Source organism: Diabrotica virgifera, chromosome 1 (assembly GCF_917563875.1).
Source record: "Diabrotica virgifera virgifera chromosome 1, PGI_DIABVI_V3a".
Lineage (NCBI taxonomy): Eukaryota > Metazoa > Arthropoda > Insecta > Coleoptera > Chrysomelidae > Diabrotica > Diabrotica virgifera.
This window is the reverse complement of record NC_065443.1, coordinates 204,048,064-204,069,624: the sequence shown is the minus strand read 5'-3', so window position 1 is coordinate 204,069,624 and position 21,561 is coordinate 204,048,064. Positions and strand designations below refer to the sequence as shown.

The 21,561-nt window shown below is 32.4% G+C and overlaps 1 protein-coding gene across 4 annotated transcripts in view; it reads right to left on the bottom strand.

Moving 5' to 3' along the window:
- The window catches only part of LOC126881800 (zinc finger protein 845-like), a 274,174-nt gene that overhangs the window by 62,215 nt on the left and 190,398 nt on the right, over nt 1-21,561 (bottom strand). For all 4 annotated transcript variants that reach the window (XM_050646362.1, XM_050646371.1, XM_050646367.1 and 1 more), the window contains 3 exons: nt 12,480-12,941; nt 3,748-3,998; nt 125-400 (listed from right to left, as the gene is read on the bottom strand). In XM_050646362.1, the coding sequence (XP_050502319.1) occupies nt 125-400; nt 3,748-3,998; nt 12,480-12,941 (989 nt within the window). The remainder of the gene's footprint in view (nt 1-124; nt 401-3,747; nt 3,999-12,479; nt 12,942-21,561) is intronic.

Here is a 21,561-nt window from a genome sequence, read left to right as displayed (position 1 = left end):
AATTGTTTTTCTAGTTAAGGAGATAAACTCAAAAAACTAATCACTTCTTATAGATGATATTATGTGGAGAAGAATAAAAAATGTGTTATCTGTGTGTTTATAGTAAAAAGCAGATAATACCAACTGATTTCATTAGATTTGTAATCGTATATCCCTCATTCCAGTTACTTTGGTTACTACAGGATAAGGAAACGCCTCTAATGATCTTCTTTTTATCCTTGGTGAGTTCATAGATTGTTTCGTAGAATAGTTGCACTGCGTCAATGATAAGTGCTGTATCCAGTTTAGTTTTCCATGCTTGAAGAAGAATTGGAAAACCGGAAAATGGCAAAGCGCTCATTTTTTGTATGTTTTCTGTAATTTGCGTGACTTCTTTACTGTCAGGATTTAACATTCTTATCTAAAACAAAAACTGCTATTATATTTTTTAGCAAAAACAATATGCAACAGTTACTATGATAACTACAAACACACAACCAAACTTATATGGAATCATCTGATATTTCTTATTATTTCATGCGAATTGAAAAAACGAACGCACGAAGTCAAACAATATTTATTTTAAAGCAATTTATTAACAAATACATAACAATTAAATAAAAAATAAAGTATTTAAAAAACAAATTGAAATTAGTTGTTTTAAAGTGAATATCACAAAAAATTTCAATGTAAAACGAATAATGTTTAATCCTTCTACTCCATTAAAATGTTACATTTTTTAAGCCCTACCTTGCATTTGTTAGAGGAATCAATTTTATTTCTTTAATGTGTAGGGGGGATCATTAGAAGCTCAAGTTCAAGTTTATGCCCTTCGCCACCCTTGTCCCCCGGCCGCCATCTTGGAAAGGGGGTGCAAAGGGGTTTCGCGCTATATCACGTAAACTACCAACCCTACGAAAAATCTAATTAAACATAAATGTAGCAAATTAAATTTTATACACTTTTATTTCTATTACTTTTTATCGTCAAGTGACCAACAAAAAAGATATAAACAAAAATATGTAAAAAATTTTTAACAAGTTTACTTTTGAAGGGTATAACTTTTTTTCAGTTTATTTTAAAATAAAATAACACTATAGCAATTTTGTAGAAGGTTTTTCAGCGAACAATTTTCACTATAAAGTTGTTTAATTCTATTTATTTATATAGGGTTTACAGCGCTCCAAACTTGACCAGATTCTCGAATGCTCATAGGGTTACAATAAAAACAAAAGTTAGGCTTACTTTTCTATCTATATATATTTTTTATTCATGCAATTTATTATGATTTTAACATTCCTATGCTATTATTAATCTGTTTTTGATCTTTTTCCCCACTATAAAACCTAAGCATATAGAAAAGGCCCAAGAAGTTGTTTGAGGACAAATTCGCGGGTTCAGAAAAAGAATGACGCAACCGCAAAATGCAAAATTGTTAAGAAGAACCACAAAAACGATTTTTGATATCAAAATCATAAATTATGATCAAAATTAGCCATTTAACACACAGTGGTCAGGATCTCGAGATTTAAGCGTTTTTTTTTTGGTGTGCCGCTTGTCTATGAAGTAACATAACTTTTTTCCTATTGTATATTTTGACTTAAAATTTTCCAAAAAACTTCTTCATGAATTATATTTTATTTTTGTGTTGGTTAAAATTATAAACTAAAAAGTTTGTCGCTCAACTTTTTTAAGTAAACATGAAACTAACGAAATATGATGAGAAAATGTTTAAAAATTAACAACTCCTTTTTTAATGTGTCTAAACATTTTGAACTTTCATTGTTACCTACATACTTCAGAGATGACACAGTAAAATTTTCAAAAGGAAATATTTTCAGCGACCAAAGACACAGCGAGGTAATTTTGAAAAATCATCAAAATTTATTTTTGGATTTTTTGTATAAAATTTGATTTTTGAACATGTTCCACCACCTCTAGATAAAAATAAACTTCATATTCGGATTCAGAGACCTCGAAAACATAAAAATAGACCAAAATTGGTCATTCACCTTAAATTTGATTTTCGTGGTCGGCATAACGGTTGATCCCGCTCGCCTAATAATATGGATAGGATAGAAAAATATTATTTTTATTGTATTCCGATGAGAATTCGAGAATCTGGTCAAGTTTGGAGCGCTGTAAGACCTAGGTAATAAATAAAGTAAACAACTTTATAGTGAGAATTGTTCATTGAAAAATTCTCTAAAAAATCTCTATGATGTTATTTTATTGTTAAATGAACGGAAAAAAAGTTATAACCTCCAAAAGGAAACTTCTTACAAAATTTTCTCTTATTTTTGTTTATAACTTTTTTTGTTGGTCACTTGACGATAAAAAATAATAGATATAAAATTGTAGAAAATTGAATTTTCTACATTTTATGTGTAATTAAAATTTTCTGTAGGATTGCTAGTTTAGGAGATACAGCGCGAAAGCCCTTTGCAACCGTTTTTCCAATATGGCGGCCGGGGGACAAGGGTGGCGACCCCAAAAACTTGAACTTAAGCTTCTACTAAACCCCCTACACATTAAAAAAAATAAAATTAACTCCTCTAAGAAATGCAACCCTAAATGTAACATTTCAATGGACTATTCCAATTTTCCAGAAATTGTGTATAAACTTCATGGTTTGTGTCAAATTAATATCTGACGGTAAACGTGGCCATTCAAAAAATGTAGCTTCATCATTAAAGCAAAATATGCTTCAAATAATCAGGATTTTGTTGAAAAGTTGTGGTCATAACTGGAAGTGGAAAGTTCATCATATTCATAATATTCCGTTCGTTTGTCTGGATCATCTTTCTTTGGTTCGTGAAATGTCACTTATTTTTTAAGTATTTTCAAAACTGCTTTTTAACTAACATTCACGAGCAATCACGAGCTACAAATCTGCATGATACAGATATTTCTACAAAAAATTGCAACAAATCATTTATATGTGTGTATTCTGTAAAACATTTTCTACCAGAGCGCTTCTTGTTTTGTAGTGTGTCTAATTTAAAAAAATTAGAAATAATGGATTTAATGTCATGTCAATAAAAATGATGAAAATTAACATTGAAAATTCGCCTGATCATTATAGGTCTGGATCCCGCGTATGAAAAAAAAGTTGATTAATAGCAAGCTGAAAATTTGTTAATAGCTTAAGGGTGTCTAGTCGGATAAACTTTGATATATGGGAACACTGGAACAGGGGCAGTTTTAATTGTGGAACAGGCTAAAAATTTGGAACGGTCACACCACGAAAACGGCACATTTATTTTGTCCGACAGAACAGACTTAAACTCTCCGAACACAGATTAAACTCTCATGCAAAAATTAGACTGCTATTTTTCACCTGTCATAATTCCTGTCATTTGACATATTCTATATGTTCCACTCATTAAAACGCCCATTTGGTGATAAATAGCAGTTTGATTTTTGCATGAGAGTTTAATCTCTGTTCAGAGAGTTTAAGTCTGTTCTGTCGGACAAAATAAATGTGCCGTTTTCGTGGTGTGACCGTTCCAAATTTTTAACCTGTTCCACAATTAAAACTGCCCCTGTTCCAGTGTTCCCATATATCAAAGTTTATTCGACTAGACACCCTTAAGCTATTAACAAATTTTCAGCTTGCTATTAATCAACTTTTTTTTCATACGCGGGATCCAGACCTATTGGCTCTGAAGCTCTGACAAGGCCATTTTTCTAACCTAAAAAAGTCTAGAAATCCTATAGATTTTTGAAAATGTGATAAAATATACTCATATAGTACTATTTTCTTACCGCTGTTATATTGGTGCCTGCATACTGAAATGGCGACAGATCTACTGTTTGCGTATCCAAATTTGTGATGAGATAGTTATAGTGATCCGTCATCATTCCTACCTGCTGCAATTGCTTTAAAACTTCCTCTAAAATATTAAGAGAACAGACTAATACGTAATTGGTTTCACCTAGGGCTTTGACTTCCAATAAAGATGTCCTATAGTTTCCACTGTCAGTGGTTTCCAGCTGTTTTAGAAGGACTTGTTTGCCTAAATGCAGATAATATAAAAATTAGAGCGCAGAAATATATATCCAATTGTACACTCACCGGCACAAAATTCCCCCACCCAAAATGTTTGATTAAGTTTGACAATTTATAACTTTATTATTTGTGGCACATGTACCTACAGTTTGTAGGTACATGTATTGAAATCGTTTGGTATTATTCTGGTAATACAAAAATTTTGCTTGCAGGGCATTATACAGGGGTGAATGGAAACGTTTTATTTTCTCCTAAATTTAAAAAATTCTGTGGAAAAATGGAAGAGCTGATTTTGTTTCATATAGTCCTGTCGTATTATCCCGGAGACATCGCTAAAATTTTGTTTTTTGAATTATCCGAATATCTCTTTTCTTGTAAGCGCTGTACAGCATTTTTTGTAAATAAAAACACAGATAGGCACATAAAATAGAGGTTGGATTGATAAGATTAGAATGGTCCACATGTAGCCAGATCTCAATCCTATTGAGCATTTACGCGATGAATTAAAAAAGCTATTTGCGTCATCCTAGACGTCCAGAAAATTTGGTAATACAGTTATGACGCTGGTAGAGGAATATCGGGCTATTCCCCAGGCTAGGATAACACATCTTTATTCGATGCCAAACAGATTGCGAGCAGTCGTTGCTGCAAGAGGTGGACTTAACCGCTATTGAATTGTATTGTTTTGTTGTTAATTTTGTTTTGTTTTGTTAATTTTGGTGCGTTTGATACTTTTAATTAAAAAACCTTAAAAGCATTGTTTTCATTTACAGCTCTTACAAGAAAAGAGATATTCGGATAATTCAAAAAACAAAACCTTAGTGATACCTCCAGAAGAATACAAAAGGAGTATGAAACATAAAACAAAATACAACGCTTCTATTCATCCCCGTTTACTTGTGACTCTGTATAAATATTATCTTCACTACATTTTTTATGTCTCGCAAGGTAGGAGCAAGTTTTTCTGTGACGTAAGAATTTATTATTATACGACTAAGCAGACCTAGTGCGGCAGATTCGTGCAAGTATTAGAAGAATTGTGCATTTAATGATCGAAGCATATAATTTGGACCACATATACCTACTACACATATAAAATTCAAATACACAAAATAAGTTCAAAATTAGATATGACGCCATCTCAGATTTTACCTTCTACAAAAATGGTGGGCATTTAAAATGGCGACGATACATATGTGACTAATAGCATGATAACTTTTGAACGAAAATTCTGACTTCAACCAAATTTGGTATATGGGTTATGTTTATGGTGTATCAGATCAAGCTCTTGAACCGGAAGAATCGGTTTACCAGAAGTTGTGTTTTTCCTGATTTTTTATGTAAAAATTTTTGTTTTTTTTAATTCTTTCACCCTGTATATAATAATTTTTCAAAAAGGTTATACCGGCTTTGGAAGGAGCGCCAAAATATTTTTTACGAAATATTTTGAACTTTTTAGTTATGTTAATTACCATTTAATAAATGTATCTTCACATGTACCTATGTGCGGCAGATTCGTGCAAATATTATAAGAATTATTATGCATTTAACGGTAGAATCATATAATTTGGACCACATATACTACACATACAAAGGTTCTAATTTAGATGAGGCTATCTCAGATTTTGCCTTTTACAAAAATGGCGGGCATTCAAAATGGCGACTATACATATATGACTAATAGCACGATAACTTTTGAACACCGATTTCAACCAAATATATGGTCTATAGCAGTGAGCCGGATGCGGCCCTTTTGATTACTTTATCCGGCCCATTGAGAAATCCCGCAAGCAATTTTTTAAAGATCGTAGGCGCAATGCTTTTCAAATGCATTCATTTTTTTTAATCCTGAGAAAACTAATAAGTACTTTTGAAAAATTTAAACGCAGAATGAAATATTACATTATTACTGACGGCCGAAAACTCCCTGAAAACTTCTATAATGTTTATCACAGAGGTGAAAAAAAAGAGAAAATTTTGTATGATTTTTAATTTCAAATACATCATTCAAAGAAACTTTTTGTTTATTCTAAGGAAGAGAAAAAACCACTCAATGATAGACCAGGTGCATAGAATAACAGATATAGTAGAAAAAGCTTTAGAAGAAGGAAAAGTCTGTTCTGCAATCTGCAATTTTCCTCGATATAGCGCAGGCTTTTGACAAAGTGTGGCATGACGGATAATATCATAAAATGAGATGCTACTTACCAAAACAATATTCTGAACTACTAGAATCATATATATCCGACAGATACTTTCGAGTTAAAAATGAGGAAGCATATTCAGAATTAAGAGAAATTAAAGCTGGAGTTCCACAAGGAAGTGTCCTGGGGCCAGTGCTATACCTGCTCTATACCAGTGATATTCCATCATTAGAACCTAACACAATTGCGACATTTGCAGACGACACATGCATTCTAGCAGTCGGACAAAACCACGAGGAAGCAGCAACCATGCTACAGAATTCTGTTAAACAAATTAACATCTGGACCAGGCGATGGCGTATCAAATTAAATGAAACAAAATCTGTTCATGTCAATTTTACTAACAAAAGAGAACAACATATCCCAGTTAGTATAAATAGAAACCAAATACCTTATGCAAATACGGCAAAATATTAGGGTATGACATTAGATTCCAAGCTACATTAGAAAGCGCATATTAAGAAAAAAAAGGAAGAATTAGAAATTAAGTTCAGAAAGATGTACTGGTTGATGGGAAAAAAATCCACTCTGTCTACTTATAACAAATTGTTATTGTATAAGCAAGTCCTTAAACCGATATGGACATATGGGATACAGCTATGGGGCTGTACAAAAGAAAGTAACTTCCAAATTATACAACGATATCAGAATAAAGTATTAAGGAACATCGTCAAAGCTCCATGGTACTTCAGAAACTGTGATCTTCATCGAGACCTCCAGATGGATACGGTTATCCAGACAATAAGTAAGTTTGCTGAGAGTCATGAACAAAGGCTCTCCAACCATGTGAATATCGAGGCCATCAATCTTCTAGACAACACCAACCAGATAAGAAAACTTAAGAGAACGAAGCCGTTCGAGTTAGTGCAATAAGTTCAAGTGCGTGAAAGTGAACAAGCAGAGCAAAGTGCGGCTAAAGTGTACACTAGTGTTAGCTAGTAGTACTGTAATGTATTAGAGCCTAAGGAATATTGTTGGATATGACCTTGGATAAGTTTTTTATAATATTTTGTATATAGAACTAACTTGCTTATTGATCATAGTAATGATCAGATAGCAATAATCAATAAGATTCCTGTTGGAGTTTTATTAAATAAAAAAAAAATTTTTTTGAATCCTGAGAAAACTAATAAGTACTTTTGAAAAATTTAAACGCAGAATGAAATATTACATTATTACTGAGGGCCGAAAACTCCCTGAAAACTTCTATAATGTTTATCACAGAGGTGAAAAAAAAAAAGAGAAAATTTTGTATGATTTTTAATTTCAAATATATCATTCAAAGAAACTTTTTGTTTATTCTAAGGGACTTTCGGCCCTCGGTAATAATGTAATTTTTCAAAAATAGTTACATATTAGTTTTCTCAGGATTCGTAAAAAATGAATGCATTTAAAAAGCATTGGTCCGAAAAGCCACATCTCAAAAGCTTGCAGCTTTTTCATTAAGTCAGCATTAACAATCCAATAAAGAAGAATAGAGTGGACATAACATTTTTATTATTATCCCGGATTTTTAGTGTTCTCCGTCTTCCGGTTGCCAGTTTCCAGCTTCGTCCGTCGTTGCATTCGTCAGGGTGAAGGTTCCTTTCCGACATTGCCTTCTGAATGCCGCCTAGCCAGGATTGTCTCGGCGTTCCTTTCTTCCTTCTTTTCCTTGGCGTCCATTTTAAAATTTGTTTTGGCAGCCTGTCGTCGTCTATTGACGTCGTACATGACAATATCAGATCAGTTGCCTCCTTTGAATTTAGTCTATGAAGGTTGACTTGACATAACATTTTACCATCCGATATCAGATTTGCAGATTGAATCTTTGTTTACTCAAAAATTTCCTCATCTTCAAAAAGGCTGCTCTTGATTATAAATTCTTGATCGCATTTCTGAAGTTAATTTTTTATCTGGATCCTTGTTATGGCTTAATATAATGCACCATATTAAAAATTTCGTAATTTTACTGGGAACAAATTGTTCGCATGTACACACCAGAAAGACAATTTATTATTATTAACAGTCAACTGTTAATGCCTTTCAATTGCCAGATGACGCCTAGTCACCTAATCCATATACGTCAGTTGCAGTGTGGGGATAAACTTTCATGGTTTGATCACTTCGAGCAGAGAGCAGCAGGCCTACGCCTCTCCGATGATGACTCCAATAAGAGTCGAAAATCGTCGATTCAGAGTGCTGGACTGCCCTCCGTATTCTAAGTGAAAAATAAGATTGTTTTGCCTTCGCATTGCAACTGAATAAAAATGGTACACATTTTTATTTGTTTTATATTAGTATTACTCCTATCTAATGAAACAGAATATAGACACCTGCAGAGAAGAATAAAAAAGAAGATAAAATTAGCCAAAGAAAAATGGATGAGGGAAAGGTGAGACGAAATGGAGGATGTGATATCTAGACACGACTTGTTTAATGTGCACAAAAAACTAAAAGAAATAAGTAACATATTTAAAAAACGAGTTCCCTCTTTGCTCGTTGACAATAATAACAAAATTATTATAAATGAGCACGAAATAAGAAAAGAATGGCAACTGTATATATCAGAGTTGTTTGAAGATGATAGGAATAATATTACCGAATTCTACCAAAACTGTACTAACGGCCCAGAAATTATGAAATGCGAAGTAGAACACGCTATAAATAGTGCTAAAATTAGAAAAGCTTGTGGTTCAGATGATACACCAACTGAGTTGCTGAAACTAATAGAGGATGATAACATAAAAGTAGTAGTAAGACTTTTTAATTCAATATATAACACCGGAGTGATTCCCACAGATTGGCTCAAATCCATCTTTGTCGCAATACCTAAAAAACACAATGCGAGAAAATGCTCAGAATATCGATTAATTAGCCTAATGAGCCACACTCTTAATATTTTCCTAAGAATACTTCACAACAGAATTAGACGCAAATGCGAAGAAGATCTCGAAGATACCCAATTTGGTTTTAGAAATGCTATGGGTACCAGGGAGGCACTTTTTGCGCTTAACATCCTATTAAAAAAATGCCGTGATCAAAGAAAATATGTATTTGCATGTTTCGTGGACTTCGAAAAGGCATTCGATAAAGTACAGCATGTAAAATTAATGCAAATACTGAAAAATATCGGAATAGATGACAAAGATATTCGTGTCATTAAAAATTTGTACTGGAATCAAACTGCTACGGTCAAAATTGGAGATAACTACACCGATGAAATCTCCATACAACGAGACGTCAGACAAGGTTGCATTTTGTCACCAACATTGTTTAATGTTTACTCGGACCAGTTATTTAAAAAGGCACTTTAGAGATAGCCATATGGAATAAAAATCAACGGAGAACTACTTAATGAATGTGATAAGATATGCAGACGATACAGTAATTCTGTCAGATAATATTGAAGGTCTCCAAATTCTGCTTGATCGTATTCACGAGGTAGGAGAGGAAATGGGCATTAAAATAAACTCAAACAAAACCAAATTTTTAGTGTTTAGTCGTGACCCACATCCCGATGCAAAGCTTCAATTAAACGGAGTCCAAGTTGAGAAAGTTCACAAAATGACATATCTGGGAACTGTGATAACGGACCAACTAGATCCAGACATAGAAATAAAACGTAGAATAGCAATGACTAAAACCACTTTTACGAAAATGAAGTCATTTCTTTGCAATAATCATCTCAGTTTAGAACTAATACAAAGAATGGTCAAGTGCTATGTTTGGTCCGTACTTTTGTATAGTGCAGAAGTGTGGACGCTAAAAGTATCGATTATGAATAGAATTGAAGCATTGGAAATGTGGATTCATAGACGGATGCTGAAGATACCCTGGACAGCAAGAAAAACTAATGAAGAAGTACTAAGGAAGGTCAACAAAGATAGAGAACTGCTAAAGACTGTTAAACATTGAAAAATGTCTTATCTGGGACATATAGTGAGGGGAAGTCGATATAAAATATTACAACTGATCCTTAAAGGCAAGATAGAGGGCCGTAGAGGTGTAGGAAGAAAACAAGTTTCTTGGTTAAAAAACATTCGTGAATGGACTCAGATATCAAATGCAGGACAACTATTCCATATTGCAGAAGATCGAGAAGCCTTCGCAATGGTGATCGCCAACGTCGGATAATTGTGATATGGAATGTCCACGTGAAGAAGAAGATTACTCCTATAGAGTAACTAGGTCCATTTTCCGTTGGAACTTTACCAAGCTGCAGACGGGGGTTGTGAATTGCAACTTTTTAGAATTCCTTCCCTTTGTCTTCACTGCAGCATCCATTTGGCTTGCAAATTTTAGAAGCCTTGGAGGTGTTACCAGGGAAATGGAGCAATAAGTTTTCAATTTAAAAATCTTTAAGTAATATTTTTAATGTTTTTCAATATTATTAATGTTGCTATTAGGATTGAAAACTTTACCTTTGATACTTATAGTATTTTTGTCAAAAAAATTTCTTGGGCAGAAAAAAACCTCCGCCAAAAGCATTAGAGTACATATTGGATATAGTCCTCCGGCCCGGGAGACATTTTGAAAATTTCATTTTGGCCCGCGCTTAATATTATTTGCCCACCCCTGGTCTACAGGTTCTTTATTTGATGTATAAGATCGAGGTCTTCAATCGGAAGAATCGGTTTACCATAAGTTGTGTTCTTCCTGATTTGTTACGTAAAATATGTTGTTTATTTTTTTAATTCTTTCACCCTGTAAATATTAATTTTTCAACAAAAAGGTAATACCGGCGTTGAAAAGAGTGTAAAAACATTTTTTAGGAAATATTTTGAACTCTAGTTATGTTAATTACCAATTAATAAATGCATAACGTATCTTCAGATGTACCTATGAACCTATGTGCGGCAGATTCGTGCAAATAATATAAGAATTATTGTTTATTTAATGGTAGAAGCATATAATTTGGACAACACACACTACACATACAAAGATTCAAATTTAGATATGAGGCCATCTCAAATTTTGCCTTTTACAAAAATGGCGGGCATTCAAAATGAATCTGCCGCATATAGGTACATGTGAAGATACGTTATGCATTTATTAAATGGTAATTAACATAACTAAAAGGTTCAAAATATTTCCTAAAAAATATTTTTACACCCTTTTCAATGGCTGTATTACCTTTTTGAAAAATTAATATATACAGGGTGAAAGAATTGTACATGTGAAGATACGGTATGCATTTATTAAATGGTAATTAACATAACTGAAAAGTTCAAAATATTTCCTAACAAACATTTCTACGCTCTTTTCAATGGCGGCAACTATTTGAAAAATTAATATATACAGGGTGAAAGAATTGAAAAAATAACAACATATTTTTACATAAAATCCAGGAAAACACAACTTTTGGTAAACTGATTCTTCCGGTTCAAGACCTCGATCTTATACATAAAAAAAGAGCCTATATACCAAATTTGGTTGAAATCGGACGTCTCCTTAAACAGTTATCGTGCTATTAGTTACATATGTATAGTCGCCATTTTGAATGCCCGCCATTTCTGTAAGAGGCAAAATCTGAGATGGCCTCATATCTAAATTTAAACCTTTATATGTGTAGTATATGTGGTCCAAATTATATGCTTCTATCATTAAATGCACAATTGTTTCACATATCGGCTGCACTAACCTGTCAAAATCCAAGTTGAATTTTGGGGCAGATTTCATTATTTTGTTATTAGGCGTAGATGTAGAGTAGATTGAAAAAATAATTACGTTTTTTACTACTACTTCCGTCGTTTGTCCAGACAAGACTTTGTCTTCTAATTCTGACTGAAAGTCCAAGTTAATAATTTAAAAATTCAAATCAATCACAATAACAGCTCTTTCAACACAGACAAAATAAAAATCAATATTTTTTGTTGTAATTTGTACAAGCACCTCGCTTTCAGTAGTCACGAAATAATAATGATAAATTTTATTGCTGCCCACTGCGCTCGTAGGTGGAGCTACATATTAAACAGACCAAGTCACAAGCTATATTCATTTGACCTTTCAAATGAACTAGCACACGACCCCTATTCTCAGTTAAAAAAAATTATCGATTACATCATCACGCCCAGACGGATGTCACTAGTATGATATATATGCCAAACAAATCGACCAAAAAATAATTTAAAAATAAAAATCGACCTGTTTTTGGATTTATTTCCAAAATCCCTCATTCACGAAATAATGAATTTATTCCATTTGACTTTTACACACTTTATATCAAATACTTAGTATTTTTTAGATAATTAAGATTACAATCAATAAGTGGTCAAAATATCAAAAAAAATCTTGTCTCATACCTTTATTTTCATTTATGTTTTTAATTTCATTCAACTGCATCAAAAACTCGACGGTCAACAAACTTTCTTCGTCTTCATACAATACAACAACCCTCCGCCATCCATAAGCTTCAACCAAATCTCTAAATAACATCGACAAAGCTCTCGGTTGTGGATGTAAATTAACTAAACTTTCATTCCTCCGCATATGATAGTCCATATGGGTCTCTATATGAGGAATCTCCTTGGCATCACAGACACTCTGGACAAATGTCGACGAAAAGTAGGAACTGGGGCCGAAAAGTCCAACTATTTTTTGTCCCAAAAGGTCGCAAGTGCTCTTGTAAGCTTCCAAGGAGTTAAAAGGAGATATCTGGTACGTGACGGTTTCTAGTTCTATGCCTGAGTGTGGATAAATGTCGTTCATCCTGTAGGTAGCTATCCTGAACCCTAAAGCTTGACTTTCATCTGTGAATATTCCACCTAAAAATAAATTACTGTATAATAATTAATTGTGCATATATAATAATTTATTTTTAGTAAGATTAATTTGTTTAATTGATTTTTATTAACATAATTAGTTATTTTTTTAAGAAATATTTAAATGCATTCAACATTTCGAACAACTAAAATGTTTAGTGATACTTAAAACTTAGCTGAAAATAATGTTGAATAGATATTGTAGGGCCGGAGTAGCTCAGGCAGTAGGATGTCTGACTTCCACGCAAGTAGGCCGGGGTTCGAATCCCAGCGCCGCGCGCTGCCGAGAACAGCTAGACATTTTTAAAAATATATAGGCCTATATTAGTCCTGTCGCCAGTGGGGGTACAACGGCCTCCTTAATTCAGATGGAATTACCCAAGTTTTTTTATATATTTTGACCCGCAGAATACGAATTTTTTGGGTAACAGTTAATCCGGATGTCGATAAGATTGTTATAGACAAAGAATTTGAGGAATTACATAACAGTGATTTCGCGCAAAACAAAACATCTTTTTGTATTTTTTGGGTCATTCTAGGCAAAAAAATGCTCTGACAAGTTTTTTCGTAGGATGCATAGTTTTCGAGATAACCGCGGTCGAACTTTCAAAAAATCGAAAAATTGCAATTTTTGAACCCGAATAACTTTTGATTAAAAAATAAAGTAGCAATTCTGCTTACCACATTTGAAAGTTTAAGTCAAATGATATCGGTTTTGATTATTTGCATTGCTAAAAATTAATTATTTTATTGTTAAACAAAGCTATGAACACCTAGTGTGTGAGTGATGTTTTCAATGATTTCTCATTTAAAATCGAACGAGTAGGTAGAGTAGCTACAAGTGCAAGCGAGGCAATTTCTACGTAGCATGCGTTAAAACGCATGTATTAGGCACGGGAAACACTATGTGTTTATAGCTTTGTTTAACAATAAAAAAATTAATTTTTAGCAATGCAAATAATCAATAATTTGACTTAAACTTTCAAATGCGTTAAGCAGAATTGTAGGAATATTTTTTGCTTAAAATGACCCAAAAAATACAAAGATGTTTTGTTTTGCGAGAAATCGCTGTTATGTAATTCCTCAAGTTCTTTGTCCATAACAATCTTACCGACATCCGGATCAACTGTTACCCAAAAAATTCGTATTCTACGGGTCAAAATATATATAAAAAAAAACTTAGGTAAGTCCATCTAAATTAAGGAGGCCGTTGTACTCCCTGGCGACAGGACTATATAGAATAGCTAGATATTTTTAAAAATGTCGACTCAGCCTGAATAAAATAGTGAATGGGTAAAACCAGGGGTAATAATAGGCGGTTGAAGAGTAGCACTGGCCTTGCTTGTATGCCGTAGGCCCTAGATATAGCAGACTACACTGATATAATCCCAAATCCGAAGCACCTGAGTACCTGAGAGATGAAAAGCTTAAACCGTCTACACACTACACACGCTCTGACAAAAGCACCTGACTATCGGGGCTGACAACGTTGGATCTGATTGTTGGAGCGTATGTAGACCTGTCGCACGACAAAAATGAGTAATCCTAACAGTCAAGTTAACAAAGCCTTGCTATTCCAACATCCTGACAAATTTCTCGTGTCAGGACGTTTGTACCGTTGTGGGCCTGAGTTCTGACTCCAACACGGATTAATAATTGTTAACAATCTATACGGATTGCTTTTGTAAAACAGTGAACACAAATTACGTGTTAATCATGCTAAGGTGTATAGAGTACATAATTTACTACCTGGTGCTGTATAATTTAACATGCTGCATTTTTTGACTCCAATTATGACGTTAGAAATTTAAAAATACAGCTTATACCTACACATTAGATCAGGGGTTCCCAACCGGTGGTACGCGTACCACTGGTGGTACGAGGGAAGATTTCAGGTGGTACTCGTCAAGTGGGTGAAAAAGCGATTACGCTGTGCATCTGTCTGCAAAAGTGCCAGTGCACTTATTATGCTTCCATCCATATTAAGCTATGAAGCAATTTTTGGTGAACCCTGGGACTTTAAAAGATTAGGTTAAAGAACCTAAACCGCAGGCCAATCGGAAATACCACGAATGCTACTAGTCTAGGGCGCATCTGTTTTGAGATGGACGTTGAGAGGTGACTCAAATTTTTTTGCAGAAATTGCTTAAAAATAAATCAAATAATACTATTTGAGTTATCCTCCCTCCCAAAAAGGTCCGGAACATTGTTTAAATAATCAAAATGTCAAAAATTGAAGGAAAAATTCGATATTTTTTTTCGTTTTTTGATTATAACTTTAAAAGTATTCATTTCCGAGAAAAGTTGTACTGACATAAAAGTTGCATAATTAAATTTTCTACAATATAAAATTGGTTAAAAATTTAAAAAATAGTCACCCTAGTTGCAAAATAGCAATTATTGCGAAAAAACCATACAAAAACAAGTATTCGCATTTTACGTTTTTCAACCATTTATGCTACACTTAGGACCTTCATATTTCACCCAGTAAAACTTTATGATACAGCAAAACAATACTGCAAATTTCATAAGATAGGTTCAATAGATTTTGCAAAATAAATTTTGCAATCCAGCTTTCGCAAAAAAATTTATTTTTTCAAAATGTTACAGGACTGAAAATAAAGCAGATAGCAAGTTGAATTTTTTTTGCTGATAGAAGTGTTCTGTACCTTTCATTTGCAATTTTCAAAATTAAAATCGATTAATCACCACGGCGTCAGAAAATGTTTGAAATAAACAATAATTTTTGGTGCTACGCGCAGGACAGCGGTGTTCGATTCACACAAGTTGATTTCCATCAAAATTTCTTCCAATCTTTATCTAATATATTATTTGCTTACTCTATATTTTGTTGTATTTTAATATTTTAATTCCACAAAAACCAAACTAATTTTATTATTGTTTGTGAAATATTGTTTAAACAATTGCATATGTTTAAAAATAATAAACTTTTATTATTTAAGTTAAAATATATGAACAAAGAAAGTTTTTGCTAATAAAAGTGTTATTTCAAAGGATAGAGTATGTGTTTTTATTTTGCAATAAACAAATTTATTTATTTATATCGAAATGTAACAAAAATTAAAATGTATCAATCATTTTCAAAGGTCATTGGAATGCCCAATCAGAGCAAATTATCCGCTGTCCTGCGCGTAGCACCAATAACTAATGTTTATTTAAAAAAATTCCTGACGCCGTGGTGTTAATCGATTTTATTTTTACAAAATTGCAAATGAAAGGTACGGTACACTTCTATAAGCAAAAATATTTTCAACTTGCTATCTGCTTTATTTTCAGTCCTGTAACATTTTGAAAAAATGAATTTTTTTTACGAAAGCTGGATTGCAAAATTTATTTTGCAAAATCTATTGAACCGATCTTAATGAAATTTATAGTATTGTTTTAATGTATCATAAAGTTTTTCAGCGTGAAATATGAAGGTCCTAAGTGTAGCATAAATTCCTAAAAAACGTAAAATGTGAATACTTGTTTTTGTATGTTTTTTTCACAATTATTGCTATTTTGCAACAAGGGTGACCATTTTTTAAATTTTTAACTAATTGTATATTATAGGAACTTTAATTGCGCAACTTTTATGTTTGTACAACTTTTCTCGGAAATGAATACTTTTAAAGTTATAATCAAAAAACCAAGAAAAAAATCGAATTTTTCCTTAATTTTTTGACATTTTGATTATTTAAACAATGTTCCGGACCTTTTTGAGAGGGAGGATAACTCAAATATTATTATTTGATTTATTTTCAAGCAATTTCTGCAAAAAAATTTGAGTGACCTCTCAACTTCCAAATGTACTAATATTTTTACAGATGCGCCCTGGTTTATACTTACAGTGTGGTTTTATAGTGAAGTCTCGCACAGAAAATACTGACAATCCTATTCCTCAATGTGTTGCTTGTTTCGGAACTCTTTCGAACTAAAGCATGAAGTCTTCTATACTGATACGTCACCAACATACAAAGCTCTCTGATGTGGTTGTTAAGCTGATTTTTTTTAGAAGAGAACCTACTTTTTTAGGAAATAAAATAAATGCATGACTAGCTTTGTAAATATGATACTAACTTAATAAAGGCGTTGTAGCTATACCCTATTCCACGAACATACGCCTGTTTTGGTTTACTTCGACAACGAATAGTTTACTGTGCAAAATAAGAAGAACGAATGTAAATTGCAAATTACATTATTGTTTATTGGAATAATTATTAGCGCCATTTACTTTCGTACTTCTTATGTTGCACAGTAAAATATTCGTTGTCGAAGTAATTCAAAACAGGCGTATGTTCGTGGAATGGCCCATAGACAAGGTCCCTATACCATAGGTTGTATGGTAACTTTGACATTGACAAATGAAATATTGTCATCGTGACGTCACCCAGACGATCAATTTTACGAATTGTTTGTAAATATAATAGGATACGTGGTCTGGAGGCTATATTTTGTTATTAAATATCGTTAGTGTTTTAATTTGTGTTTATATCTTGAGATATAATGTATCTGTAGATATCATTAAGTGTTTTTAATATAATAACTTAAACCCAAAACTCTTTTATAAGTGTTAAGATACATTTTAATGTGGTTGTATTAAGTACCTACTTACTTACTGGATTTTCTTTCTGCTGTATTGTATAGTAAAGGACATTCTTGTATAGAGACATTACAGTTCTGTAATGTCTCTTGCGGTTCTTCACATCAAGTTTACATCATCTGTGTAGGTTACAATCTGCTTAGACTTATTGAACAATATATCTAATTAAGTCTATAGATAATAGATCTATTATATGTAATTCTTTCATATAAAATTATAATCAATATTGCAGCTGTCTGAAGATAGTTTGAATAAACAATTATAAATTAAATGAATATATAAAATGGGGAAAATTCCCTTTATTGCACTGAAATTGTATTTTTTTATAATTTACTGTTAATGTAAAACTTCACAGGTACCTATATTGAATGGAATCATAATTTTTTAATAGTTTTAGATATTATAATCCAGTACCTAACGTAATCAGATGCTCTTATGTTAAACTTAAGGGAAAAACTACTAATTTTGATACATAAATCTTTAGTTAAATCTCTTTTTCACCATGGTTTACATGTTAGGAGGAATTTATAATAATGTACTACATGCATTATCCCCAATTCAAAATTATTATATACCTACTCAAAATCATTTAAAAAAAGTAAATTGTATTCAACCCATTATTAATATACCTAGGATATTTGAATGATTTAGGGCCGGTACTTTATGTCTCCGTTAACAGCCGGTTAGTTAACCGGGGTTTAATCGGGACAGAAATATATGCATAACATAGACATAAACGCAATTATACTTATTATTATATTCATAAATAATTATAATGATAATTATAATTGCTTTTATTACAACGCAAGAGGCTCTATGAAGTACTTTTCTGTCCCGATTAAACCCCGGTTAGCTAACCGAGGTTTAACCGGGACATAAAGTACCGGCCCTTAGTCCCATATATACACAAGAAAGAATCTCCTTCTGCTTTAATTAACTAGTAATGCTATTCTACTGCATATATTTAATTGCAATTATATTCTATGATTTTTGTAACTCTACAGGTATCTACTACATTTTTTAAAGAATATATGAAATAAATAGTCATTAAAAATCCAAACGTATTTTTTTTAAATATACACATTTTCAATACATTCCTACTACTTTCCGAGTTCATTTCAATGAGTGAAGTGAATGAATTTGAATGCAGCATTCTGGGTGACGTCACTCCCGCCATTAGATTCTCGACGCTCATTGGTGGAAAGTTACCATGCAACCTGTCTATTTATGAACCTTGGCCCATAGAGATAATTTGCTAGATATAGAATTGCAAAGGATGGATAGCCTCACACAACAGGTGAGACCCTTTTACTACCGGCAGCTGTGGAAATGGCCCAAAGCGTGTTACGAGAAAAGCAGTCAAAATTTTTTTAAAAATACTATTGTCAAACAACACAGTGATAAAGGGGAATTACTGACATGTCTTCCAATATTGAAGAACAACTTTTTTAAAACTTAGTATAACAATGATATAACAAACATAGCATAGCTACTCGTATTTGTACGATCTGATTTTTATGAAGAAGTTATAGAAGAGTTTTTGTTCTGCAAACCACTTGAATTAAACACTACAGAGGAACTCATATGTCAAGTAAAAATGCTCTTGAATGCCGAAGTACACATTGTGTCGTACACGGGAATAATTAGAATTAGAAATAATTAGTAGATATATTTCTAAAAAATAGGATCAGGGGGAAGCTTCCTTCTATTTCATGCCCCTCCCGGTGTTTGTTGGTACACATAAATCTTGGTGGTAAACCAAAACCTTCAAAATATATTAGGTGGTACGCAGTTTCCTAAAGGTTTGGAAACCCTGCATTAGATTTACAGAAAATGTAAGTAAAATTATTATTTCATTCGTAGAGATTCTGACCAATAGAAACCCAGAAGAATAAAAATCACAGCGATAATTTTTGATAATTTTGCGTCGTCCAGTATTTTACGTCAGATGCCTTTCGTTGCTATACAAAAATACATTCAGTGACATTAATGATAATTAATGTTTTACAACCTGGCACAGAGAACAACAAGCAACAGGTTTAGCAAATATTCAGTTGAAGATATCAATAAAATATTAGTTAAAATGATTTAAAAAGACAGTTTTATTGTGTGAGACACTTTGACATGATTTCACTTCCCTTCGAGTCGAGAAATTAAAACTGTCAAAGTGTCACTCGGGATACAAATCGATAATTTTAGAGCTCTCGTGTAATTACTACTGATTATTCCATTCATAGGAGATTCTGACCAATAGAAAGCTACAGAAATAAAAATTAAACTGATTATTTTTTGATGATTTTAACTTCCAATCGTATAGTAAGATATTTGATCACGTGTTTAATTTTGTCCAATCAGATTAAAATTATACTGAGAATTATCTACTGTAGAAAATTACCGATAAAATTTTTTTAAGTAGATTGTTTCTGTTTAATGGCAACCAGTTTCCTAGTTTTGACAACTGTCACATTTAAGAAAATATCCATAATATACGTATTAAAAAATAATCTTACGAATATCACACGACAGTAAGAATAAATAAGAAAATAATGCTTCATTTTTACTCAAATTTGTTGTCTTTGGGCAATAGCCACTCGAGCCCTGCGGGCTCTCGTGTCTATTGCCAGACAACAAATTTTCGAAAAACTGTCGCATTATTTTCAATTTATTCTCACTCTCTTGTATAATTGTGTATATCTGTGTTTAATTGTACTAATTTGAACTTACATAAATAAATTACAATAAAATTTTGGTTTTGAACAGTTTTATTCATGAAATAATCGCAACAAATTGCACTCGATCTCTAAAATTAATATAGAATTTTTGCCCCCGTGACACTTTGACAGTTTTAATTTCACGAGCCGAAGGCGAGTGTAATTATGTCAGCTCGGAATATAAATCGATAATTTTAGAGCTCTTGTGTAATTACTACTGATAATTTTACAAAATATACTATTTATTACAAATTCATAATAGGTTGTTTATTTTGTTCTGTCTATGAGAATTTACTACCTAAAGCGGTATATTTTAAAAGGTTGCACCTTTTGTACTCCCAATTATGACGTTAGAAATTAAAAAACACGGCTTATACATATTATGCTTAGACAAAATGTTAGTAAAATAATAATTTTACGTTCTGTCAGATCCTTTGTCAGGACGTGTGTGGAGCCGTAGAGCCGACTCCGACATAAATGGTCAGGGAATTGTAGTCCAGGGTAATAAGGATTTTCTCAGGACACTCAAAGATCCAGGTAGCTGACTACTTTTTTAGTTATTGTAGACCTATAGGAAGAAAACATACCTGTTTCCTGCCTAAAGTTCGCGTCCGTTTTTTAATTATTAACAATTTATTGCAAAAATCGCGATTTTTTCGATTTTTTGCACCCTATTCAAAAGATAAACAATTGACATAAAACTACAAAATTTAATTTTTTAGAACATTGAAAAACCTTTAAAATACCGATTTTTTAAAGTTAAAAGGTTAATTTGTTGCTTCACAAATTGCAAAATAAATGAAAATCGATATTTGTTCATAACTTTTACTAAATTTAACTTAGAATTTTAGGGTTTCACTCAAAGTTGGTTATTTTGGTACTTAACAAACCCTCAAAATTTGAGACCGATCCATTAATTAGTTCAAAAGTTATTCTATTTGTTTATCCCAGAGGCAATAATTTTGCCATAACATAAGACAGAAAATAATAAACATTAGGCAATTCTGAGTATGCCAAACGAAAGTAGACGTATCAACATGTATTAAAAAAAGATGAAAAACTTAATCAATATAATCAAAAATCCTAGTGCCAAATTTTTGAAATTTTGTAGTTTATAAACATTTAGAATATCTTGACAAATATTGTCCGTAGGAACAATCTTTTTATATATGCGGAAAGCTATTAATTAAACACAACTTTTAATATAAAAAATTTAGCCTGGGTTCATTAGGGACAAAGTTAGCCATTTGTTTTTTTTAATTCACAGCTAATTTGTTTAAAATAATTAAGGAATTTCATTGATGCCATT